Here is an 11,714-nt window from a genome sequence, read left to right on the forward strand (position 1 = left end):
GTAATTTATTAAAATTATTATCTATTCTGTAGTTCATGAGTGTTGACATAAGAACTGAAAGAGAAATTACATTGATTTTTTTTGAAGTGAAACTTCTTTACGGAGGGTAGCAAAAAAATTCGAGGCCCTTCTAGCGTTACGCGCTCGCGTCGACTCTCTGTCACGCGCTCGCGTTTACTCTCTGTCACGCGCTCGCGTTTACTCTCTGTCACACGCTCTCCTATACTCTCTGTCACGTATACTCTTTCTGGTATACTCTCTCTGGTATACTCTCTGGTATACCTTTCGGCACAAGCGGATAAACACGGAACGTCAGCTTTACTTTATGTGTGTATACGTGAGCGACTTTTTTATTTAAATAATATATTAAACAGTTCAACTGAGTTTAATACTTAAATAATTGATTTTAAAAAAATTCATTTAAACGTATAGCAATAGTTAGTTATCTGCTATCATTATTATAATAACAATAAAATTATTATAAATATATATAAATGATGATAATATTACCAATTATTCACAATAGTATTGATATTAATAATAATATCTATAATAATAATATTTTGAATATAAATACTAATAATTATCAATATTTATATATAAATGTTATTGTCAATGTTATTATTTATATTATTAATATCACTGATATTATTATAAATCGATAATATTATTGTTATTATTACTAATATTATATTGATATTATTATCATCGATGATATTTTTGAAATTATTATTTTATTTATACTATGGTTATATATGAATAATATTATTATAAATAATAATAACTCCAATAATATTATGATTAATAATAATATCAATATAATATTAGTAATAATATCGATGGTATCAATTATATTGCCGCATTAAAGAATGAAGTGCCAAAAACGTCAATTTTAAAGGAAAAAGGGCGTAAGTGCAAATTTATAAATTTTCGGGTTTTTCATCTAATTTTAATACTTAAAAAAAAGGGAAAATGGGCGTAACAACCTTTGATAAAGAATAAAGGGCGTATGTCCAAGGATTCACGCCTTTTTTCCGTTATCAAAATAATTTTTGATAAAAGATGAAAATCGTATTTCCAATATTATTTGAAATTTATTTAATGGCAGTTTTTCTTAAATTATTAACTGTTTACTGATAATTATGAATAATTTATTATTAATCAAAAAAACATGAAAATAATTACAAATCTTTATCTTTTATTAAAAATGATCTTGATAATGGAAAAAGGCGTAAGTCCCGAACATACACTTTTTTTTTTCTTTAAGCCTTAAAATTAGATGCAAAGCCCGAACTCACACCCTTTTCCTTTTAGAAAAAAAAAATTCCTAAAAATGGCACTTACGCCCTTCTTCCATTAATGTGTCGATATAAATAATAAAATTTATGATAATAATATTCGAAATATAAATACTAATAATTATTATTAACTAATAATATTTATATTCGAATATTATTGTCAGGATTAATATTATTATTATTATTATTATTATTAATATTCAGCGTGACATGAAACTACTCTGAAAGAAGTTTCACTTCCCCCGCGCGTACTCGCAACACGCTAATTTTTTTTTTTTTGTTTTACATATTCAACAACAAAATATAAAATTGAAAGCATAATTTCATATAATGTTCTTCTACTCAGTGCATTCTCACGTTTCCGCGGTGACACAGTAACAACCTAAGAATTTTCAAAATAACACACTAAGTGGGAAGCCAGTACATAACTCAGTTGCAATTCTACAATATTGTAAAACCATTATCGTTCATGATGTATAGATAAATTTTTTTGATAATTTATCAAAATGATGGTAAGTTGATAATTACTCAATAAAATAGTAATTCAGTAGTTTGAATAGTCAATACTTTATCTATCTGAATAAAACTTGGAATCTTTTTATTAAATAACAACACTTTTAGATTTTTAATAATCAACATTTGATCTTTTTTAGAGTAATCAGGAAAGTTTTCATACTGCTATAGGACCAATAATCAAAGTTGCTCAATACTTTGGAATTCTTCCAATAAGTGGAGTAATGAAACAATCCCCAAGTATTATGGAATTTAAGATCAAATCATTTCGTACATACTGGACTGTATCTATTATTGTTGCTCTTGCCATTATTTTTATAACAGTTATTGTTAAAATAATAAAAACTTTAACAATTGGAAACTCAAATATTAGAGGTAAGACATTAATACACTTGAAATGTTTAATAAAAATTATTTTAAATTTATAATAAATTTTATAGAAGTAGTATCAGCCCTAGTGTTTTTTGGACATGCTCTAATGAGTCTCATACTTTTTCTTCGATTATCTCCAAAATGGATAAAACTTCTACAAAAATGGGAAAAAATGGAAAATAAATTGACCAGGTTATTATAAAATATTTTTGAAGCTGAAAATAACATAACTAAGTTTATAAATTATATATTACAGTTTTGATGTAGAAGGTCCGGAAATTCGATCGAAAATTAAAAAAATTTCGATTATTTATACTCTATTTGCGGTCTCTGAGCATTGTTTGTATGTCATCAATTACTCAATCAATAATGGTTTTCCAGGGTATTTCAGTAGATTATATAAATTATTTATATCAACTTATAATACTGATGCAGAAAAATTTAGTTTTACCAACTGTATGTATTCAAACAAAAAAAAAAAATATCAATTTTGTTACTCCCAAGTGAAAAAAATATATTTAATTTATATATAATGGAATTATAAATTAAATTTAATGGATATACAGTTTTGGACATACTAAAAGTAAATTTAGAAAAAATTTAGAAAAGATTTAGAACAAATATAAATTAAATTTAGAATATGTTCAAGTTTGGACATACTAAAATTAAACTTTTTCTAAATTTTTTCTTAATTTTTTTTTTATTTTTTGTAAATTTTTTCTAAATTTAATTTTAGTATGTCCAAAACTGTATATATTTCAAATTTAATTCATATTTTTTCTAAATTTTTTCTAAATATAAAAAAAATTTATTTCATATTTCCAATAAATATATTTTTTCCATTCGGGCTGGAGTATTAATTTGTTTATTAATATATTTATATTATTTTTTTTAAGTTAATTCTACATTTATCATGAGTATTGTCTTTTTGATTATCTGGCACTTTGCTAAATTCATCTGGAGTTTTACAGATCTATTTATTATACTGGTCTGTCTTGAAATCACTTTGAATTATATAAAGATCAACTATTGTCGATAATCGATAATTTTTATATTTCGGGTTTGTAGATAACAACTGGACTCACTGAGAGATATGTATGGTTAAACAAGAGGGTTAAATATTTATCTAGACGAAAATACCAAGCCATTCCTTGGAATCAGCTAAGAAAAAACTATGCGATTCTCAGTGATCTCGTGAAACAAACAAATAATGATTTATCTCCCTTAATATTTTTATCGTATACAAACAATTTTTACTTTATCTGTGTAAGACTGTTCAATGAGATTGGATAACCATCAATTTAAATATATCAATATATTAATTCAAATATACTAAAATATTGATGTACAATTTGACTTTTAATAATTAAATTTATTTAATTCATTTTAGAATTAATACGACTGGACAATTTGCTAATCTTTATATTTTTGTGTCATATTGTTACGTCATTGGTAGAACAATTGCTGTTACACTTTCAGCATCGAGAATCAACATTGAAAGTAAAGAGGCTTTACCACATATTTACTTGTGTCAATCGTCAAAATTCACTGATGAGGTACACATATTGTTATGTTATACATATATTGTATCATCCAATTAAACTCCCATTTAACATTTTCAGGCAAATCGACTTCAAAATCAATTAACATATGATGACATTGGTTTCACAGGAATGAATTTTTTCTCAATAACTCGAAATTTCATGCTCGTTGTAAGTTCATAAATTATAATTTACTTATAATTTCGCTGTTATTATTATGAGTTTTCATATTCTTTTCACTTTTTATCATCATTATATCAAGAACTTTCATTAACCACTGATACATTGATCATTGATTTCTGCACCATCGTTATGGCAGATGTGGCGCTTATATTTGATAATAATATTTATACTTCTTACAATAGTAAGTCTCTTATTTCTAGACTGCTGGTACTATTGTTACATACGAACTTATCATGGTGCAATTCCATGACCAAGCCAACAAGTGAAAATAGCAAAAAAACCAATGAAACAATTATAAAATGTGGCAAGAAGAATGATTTATTTTGTATATTCAAATTAGAAATTTATTCATTAATAATCTAGATTTTAGAATTTAGGCAGTTTATATTATTTAGTTAGACGGCTAAACTTTTTTTATGCTTGTGTGTTAAAAAATTTACCTTGGTTTTAACGAAGAGGAAAATTATGATATAAATTTACTACCCACATGTACGGCAAATTCAAAAATCTATCATATAACAAGATACAACGACTGTAGCTAAAAATTAAAAACAGAGTAATTTATTTTTTTTTGTAAGGGATTTACTTATTAAGTCTTCTTTTCTTCGAAAAATGTTAAAACATAACAAATAAAATTATTCAAATACGTTTCTAACGATTTAAAATAAACGAAAAAGGGGTAGAGACATGCCAGACATGACAGGGATAGATGAATAATAATTGTACCTCATAAACGTTAAAAGATCATAAAAAAAAAAAAAAAAATCAAAATTCTAAAGTTTACTGCGTGTTTTTAAAGTTTGTGATTATCTAGAGATAAATAAAAAAGTAAGTACTGAGCTGTAAACGAAAAAAAAAAAAATGAAATAAAAAATGTATTAATGTATATTAATTTACTAGGTTCAACTTTTACAATCTGATAAAAATTAAGTAAATAAATGAAACTGATTGTCATAAGGTTAATGTAAAAATAATAAACGACTAAAAATTGAAAATAAAGAGTTTTATTGTCTCTAGCGTGTTTTGATGCTGATCATAATTTTTTTACATTGTGTTTTCCACAAGGTTATTTGTAATTTATTCAAATTATTATCCATTCCGTAGTTCATGAGTGTTGACAAAAGAACAATTACATTGATTTTTTTTCAGTAGGAGATATTATCTACCGATGTTGCAGAAAAATTTTAAGACTGAAATTCAATACATTTACATGATTTTCAGATGAAGTTCATAATCATCTATTCAAAACAGTATTAATCGTCAATTGATTTTCTCACCAATTTCTTAGAACTTTATCAGATCTATTGTAGAGTTATTAACCGTCTAATATCAGAGATATTTAGTTCAAAAATAATGAAACTTTTGTAGCATTTTTGAATCGATATATAAAAATACTTAAGTATTTCATGTTTCTAATATCGATTAGTAACTGATGATGTTGCCCCATAAGAATGAATATTTTTTCTAAAATTCTCAATTTTAATAAAACTATAGTAGATTAATAAAACAGTAACAATATTTCTATTTTTTAAAATACTTTTTATAATGTTTCATGTATTGTGTTATTACTATATGTATTATGATTATATGGAATTAATGTTTTATTAATAAATTTTTTAGAATACAAATTATTGGACATACTTCACATGATATTGCTTTATTTGATAAATTGAATGTTATTATTTGATAAATAAATCGATTAATTGAAAACATCCATTTAATTCAGATTGAACAGTTTTTTCTTTTGTAAAGTTATGACCATATTATAATTTCTAATTTTATACATATATAATATTTGTTAAACAAATAATAAAATGGAAAGAAAAAAAAAACATTTTTTAATAAAATATGAGATGATGATTATTATTTTATTTATCCATGTGATGGATAAAATTCAATAACATAATCTTCGTACATATGAGCAATAGTAAATTTAGAAATTCTCCAAGCTGGATTAACCACGATAAGATTAAGATTATTATGCAAATATAGTTGTTTGATGTTGGTGTCTTTAAATGCGTTATTTTCAATAAAGCTTATTTTGTTGTATGATAAATCTAATTGATCACATTTAACACCGTCAAAAGTATCAGTTTTAATATTAATTTCATTGTGACTTAAATTTAACAGCTTCATATTTTCAATTCGAGGTAACATAAATGTTTTATCTTGAATATCTTTGATTTTATTGTTATTTAATAAAATTACTGCAAGATTTTTGAGATTATTAAACAAATTCATTGGAAGAGTAGTTAATTTGTTGAATGACAAATTTAAATATTTAAGATTACTTAGTAAATTAAATACACCAGCTTGAATTATCAACAAATTTGTTTCGGTTATTGTTAATACTTCAATTTGAGGCATACAAATAAATGAATTTTCTGGTAATTCATTAATTTCACCACTTACATAACGAATATCTACTATTGAATTTGATATATTTTTGGAATATACATTTTGACAAATACCAACAGTTTTATTACCAATAATTTCCAAGGTTCTTAGACTTTTAAGATTTATCAATACTTGACTGAGATATTGAATAGTTTCTATGACTTGAATTTTTAAATACTTGAGTGATTTTAGCTTATCAAATAAATTGCTTGTCAATGTTGTTGCTCCAACATTCAGAATCAAATCTTCCAAGTTCATTAAACTCTCAAATGATTCAGGATAAATAATAAATTCATGATTTCCAGTATAATGTATTTCTAATATTCTAAAATAGACATTGACGTTTGAATTTTTGAATGCATTTCTACCAATTGATGATATTCCAGATAATTCGAGTTTGCTACTTGGCAATGAAAAATCCGGTGAAAAATCATGTATTATAACGTGAACTGATGATAAAGAATTTAATTTTGTACAAATCATTAATATACCTTGAATAATACAATCAGTTTGTATTTTAGATTCATCAACATTCCAAGCATCATAATTTTCAATGAGTTTATCGTTATTTCCTACATACAGACTGTCAAGATTTATATTTTTAAATGAACCAGGTTCAATAGATGTTAATTTATTATTTGATAAATCCAACCATTTACATTTGACACCATAAAATGTATATTTACTTATAAATTTTAACTCATTGTAACTCAAATCTAAAGTTGATAATGTTTGTTTATCAAATGTTTTATCATCAATATTGTTAATTTTATTATTTCTCAGTATAAGAGAATTTAAGTTTATTAATTTTTCAAAAATATTTCGACCAATATGTGTCAATTTATTCGATGACAATGTTAAACTTTTGAGTTTCTCAAGTCCAATAAATGCTCCATTTTCAATGATTTCGAGGCTGCCATTACTTATATCAAGATTTTCAAGTTTTTTCAAACAAGAAAAAACTGATGATCGTAAATTTTTAACTGTACCAATTGTATAACGAAGATAAACAATATTCAAATTATTATTATTATTACATGTCCCATGACAAATATCAATTGTATTATGATGAGTTATTAGAAGGCTTTTTAATTTCAAAAGATTTGACAATAATTGACAGGATCCCATATCATAAGATATCCAAAATCCCGTGAATGATAGTTCGAGTGAATTTAAAAATTTCAGATGATGAAAAACAGGTGTTGTAAACAGAATTGAATTACTTTTAACTTTTAGAGTTTTTAGATTTGGCATTCCTGCAAATGAATTCTGATTGAGAATTAGCACATTTTTCGTAGACGAAATCATTAAAGTTGTTATTTGTAAATTGTCAAATGCATTATCATCAATTGATTTTATTTCATTGACAAATGATGATGTTATTTGGAGATTTGCCATAAATCAACAACAAGTGACTTGACTGAACTTAATGACATCAATTTAAATGTTTTACAAATTTTAAAATACAAATTTTCACTATAATAACATATTTTTGAATTTTTTTTTACACTGATTGACTCATTTTGTGTAATATTATTATTATTATTTGGATTTATTGCAGTATCAATTGATGTGTAAAATAAATATACCATAGTAGACTTACACTCAAGACACCATAAGAAATAATTATGAGACAACAGCTTATTGTTAAAGAAATAAAGTGTATCAATATGTGAACCATCAAATGCTCCATCTGCTACAAATTTGATTTTACTTTGTGTAAAATCAATAACACGACATTGAATTTTTTGAAATGTTTTATCTTTAATATATTCAAATGAATTATAACTCAAATTGAGCAATGATAATTTTTTATTTTCAATTGTCAATGCTCCATCATCAATTTTATTTATTGAATTATTACTCAAATCAATAATATCCAAACTTTTTATATTAAATACATTTGAAGGAATGTAAGTCAGTTTAACATTCGATATTAATGATACTGTTTTTAATTTTTTTAAAACACCAAATGCACCAGGTACAATAAAAGTTAACTTACTCTCAGCAATTGTAAGATGTTGAAGATTTTTTAAACACATAAATGATTGACGAGTTAGTATTTCCATTGAACTACCAGTATATTGAAGTTGTAATATTTTGACAGGATTATTTTCATTTATTAAATTACAAATATCAATATCTTCATGATTTAAAAATTCTAGTTTTTGTAAATTCAAATGGTTTTTTAAAATATCATTGAAATGTTGTCTTGTTTTATTGGCTATTTGTATTTTTAAATATTTTAAATTATCTAGACCATAAAAAGTATCTGGGTCTATTAAAACTGAGGCTGAATTTATTTCCAAATTTTCTAATTCTGTAAAATTGATAAAAACAAAGTGTTCAATATGCAATTCAACACCAGCAGCAAAATTGAGCTGTAAAGTTTTAATTGTTGCAGATGATGATATATTTTCAAATGCATTATATTGAAAGACGTTAACTTTTTTATTCGTTATTTCAAGTTTATTTGAATACGTATTAATAATTGAATCTTTTTCTTGAAATACTGTCCAATCACCTGTCTCACAAATTGAGGAGGACCTCATAGAAGTTGCGTAACAGTAATTTGTCTTTGAAAAAACAAATGATATATGTATTATTAATATTAAATTAATCAATAATATACCCAGAATATTAATATTATTATTCATCGTGGATACAAATATATTTTCGAAGCACTTATTTGAAATGATATCATGAGTTTAAAGTGACTGTGGAGTTAAAATATTTTTTTCAATTGTCAACCTCTCTTTACACAGATAACTTATCGCATTTAAAAATAAAAATTTAATGTATTTTTATAATTTTTCATAATCTTTGTCTCGTTTTGTATATGATAAAAAAAAGTTAATGAAATGATACTCTGTTTTTTTAATGAAATAAAATATTAAAACGTTTGCTTCATTTTAAACATCTATTCGGTGCTTATCTTATTAATCAAATATATACAAACGCCTATAGTTTTAACTCAAATAATTGTGTCGAAATTAATTTCAAAAAAAAAAACTAATCTTCATCTATGACGTATGTCATTGTTTAAATAAAATTATTTATATAGAATTAACTTTTTTAATGAATAAAAATTTTTTTTTTTATTATTTACTGTTCCTCACAGGGGCTGTGAGAAGTGGTGACATACAACTTGACTATATATATATGGCTAGATCCACGTGAATTTTAAGTCCAAAAATTGATTTTAGTTGAAATATTTTTTTTATTGTTCTAGAGCGAAAAAAATTAAAAACGTATTTTTTTTTTTTTTTTTTTTCCAACAAATTTTGACTTGTGATTTTTTTTAGTTTTGGTTTTTAAGGATTTTTTAAGAAATGTACCAACTTTTGCATACTTTTTACTCAAAAACTATTGACCTCATTGAAAAAATTATAGAGACAAAAAAGTTCAACTTTTATTTATAGTTTACAAAAAAAAACTTTGAAAAATTGTTTAAACAATTTTTTCACCATTATTTATTAAATAAACAATTGAAATCGATTTTTCTTGAGCCAAAAAAAAAAAATTGGGTCAAAGTTTAAGAAAAATCGATTTCAATTGTTTATTTAACAAATAATGGTGAAAAAATTGTTTAAACAATTTTTCAAAGTTTTTTTTTGTAAACTATAAATAAAAGTTGAACTTTTTTGTCTATATTTTCAGCAAATCAGTACAGTAAAAAGTATGCAAAAGACATTTCTCAAAAAAATATCAAAAATCAAAACTAAAAAATACAATCAATTACACGGAAAAAAATACGTATTCAATATTTTTCGCTCTAGAACAATAAAAAAAATATTTCAAGTGAATTCGATTTTTGGACTTAAAATTCACGTGGATCTAGCCATATATAAAACAAAAAAGCATATGATGATAATTTTTTATAAAAATCAGCTTATCATCAGCTTATAAAAAATTGAACTAAAAAAAAAAAAGTGTAAATTGAGATGTAATCTTATTGATTTTCTTCTAGCTGCAGCTAATCTATTTTGTTTTCATTGAAAAAAAAATCAATTATTTTTTTAATCGATTTTTATAAAATTTTTATATTATAAAATTCGATTTATTTTTATTAACATTCAATCCTTCGGAGATCACTCTTTGTTTATTTTATTTATTTTGATAGCAACAAAAAAACCAATATGTCTCACTCACTCACTGTTTTTTTTGTTTTTTTGTTGCTAACAAAATAAATAGAAAAATAATAGAAAAAGGCAAACAATAAGAAATTCATATGAGAGTAAGTGAGAAAAAAACCATGACCAATCAAATGTCCGGAGGACCGATGATGTTTGTCCTTTTTATATAAGGAAAAATTATGTTAATGTGAATATATATATTTATAAAATGATATTGTGAATTGAATTTTATTTTTGAAAAATAGACTAAATATATTTTCAAAACTATATCGTTTTTTTTGTACATTTATATGATTGTATTCAATTTGATATGAATAATTTATAATTATTTCAACTATAGTACTAAGTATACATGTATAATCGTGTTGTAAAATATTTTTTTGTGAATCTATAATCATCCGATTGCGTGATGATTACAATGTATAACTGCGTTTGCTATATCCGACATCCATTATTCTAGAAATGCATAATTATTCGTTTTTTATCATTTTTTCTTCTATTATGTTTATCAAAACATTGGTGATTTTAAATATTTTAGAGGTTTGATTGAGTCACTACGTATGCGCAATAATAATCACTTGGAAAAATACAATGACAGTCGTTTATAAACTATTGAATAGTCCGGATATTATCAGATAAAAATTATATTTTTCGTCTTTTAATTAAAAACACACCATGATGTTTGAACGTGTTAGAAATTTTGAATCAACAAGTTATCATCATAAAAGGAGAAAACAAAAGATTAGTACAATTCTAGTTTTGGATCACTTCACCATTAACAACCAAGTTCCACACATTTCAAAATTAACCGTGAGGATAAAGTTGAAATTTTCAATTTTTTACTAAATATATTTATGTATAAATTTCATTTAAAAATTATTTTCACAGGAGTCTGGCAGTTTTTACCATGCAATTAAACCTGTAATTATGTTCGGTCAATTATTTGGGCTTTTTCCGATCAACGGAATTTCGAATAATTCTTCAAGAAAGCTGAATTTTAAATTGAAATCTTTTAGAATGGTTTATAGTATTTTTATTATTATAACAATCTCATTTTTATCTTTGACTGTGACCATTAAATTTATCCAGTGCTTACAAGAAAATTCTTCTAGAGCTTTAGGTACAGTTATAATTAATTGTAATTTATCAAATGAGAACTGTGTGTACAATTAGTTTATATATTTTCTTTTGTTCTTGTAGGCATTTTTTCAGGTTTAATTTATTACTGCAACGCATTGATGGGAAACTTACATTTTGTTTTCATGTGTCCTATG

At 24.2% G+C, this 11,714-nt stretch overlaps 2 protein-coding genes across 2 annotated transcripts; one reads left to right on the top strand and one right to left on the bottom strand.

The window, feature by feature from the left end:
* Positions 1-1,804: 1,804 nt before the first annotated feature.
* Positions 1,805-4,173, top strand: LOC122859789 (gustatory receptor for sugar taste 64e-like). Its single transcript, XM_044163474.1, has 7 exons — positions 1,805-1,810; positions 1,952-2,186; positions 2,252-2,256; positions 3,252-3,469; positions 3,574-3,739; positions 3,806-3,895; positions 4,108-4,173. The coding sequence occupies exons 1-7, from the start codon at positions 1,805-1,807 to the stop codon at positions 4,171-4,173; spliced, it is 786 nt and encodes a 261-aa protein (XP_044019409.1).
* A 1,770-nt stretch (positions 4,174-5,943) lies between these two features.
* Positions 5,944-7,432, bottom strand: LOC122859790 (protein artichoke-like). The gene is made up of 2 exons (XM_044163475.1): positions 6,260-7,432; positions 5,944-5,964 (listed from the first exon to the last, which is right to left on the bottom strand). Exons 1-2 carry the CDS (start codon positions 7,430-7,432, stop codon positions 5,944-5,946), a joined length of 1,194 nt encoding a protein of 397 aa, XP_044019410.1.
* Between the last annotated feature and the right edge of the window lie 4,282 nt (positions 7,433-11,714).

This window comes from Aphidius gifuensis, linkage group LG6 (genome assembly GCF_014905175.1).
Source record: "Aphidius gifuensis isolate YNYX2018 linkage group LG6, ASM1490517v1, whole genome shotgun sequence".
Classification (NCBI taxonomy): Eukaryota; Metazoa; Arthropoda; class Insecta; order Hymenoptera; family Braconidae; genus Aphidius; species Aphidius gifuensis.

Excerpts from the sequence above, each read along its gene's own strand:
- LOC122859790 (XM_044163475.1), bottom strand. The coding sequence starts at position 7,432 with ATGGGATCCTGTCAATTATTGTCAAATCTTTTGAAATTAAAAAGCCTT. Across the intron at positions 5,965-6,259 it reads TTTGTATGCCTCAAATTGAA|ATTTATCATACAACAAAATA; the intron begins GTATTAACAATA and ends GTGATCAATTAG.
- LOC122859789 (XM_044163474.1), top strand. Across the intron at positions 3,740-3,805 it reads CGTCAAAATTCACTGATGAG|GCAAATCGACTTCAAAATCA; the intron begins GTACACATATTG and ends TAACATTTTCAG. Across the intron at positions 3,896-4,107 it reads CTCGAAATTTCATGCTCGTT|ACTGCTGGTACTATTGTTAC; the intron begins GTAAGTTCATAA and ends TCTTATTTCTAG.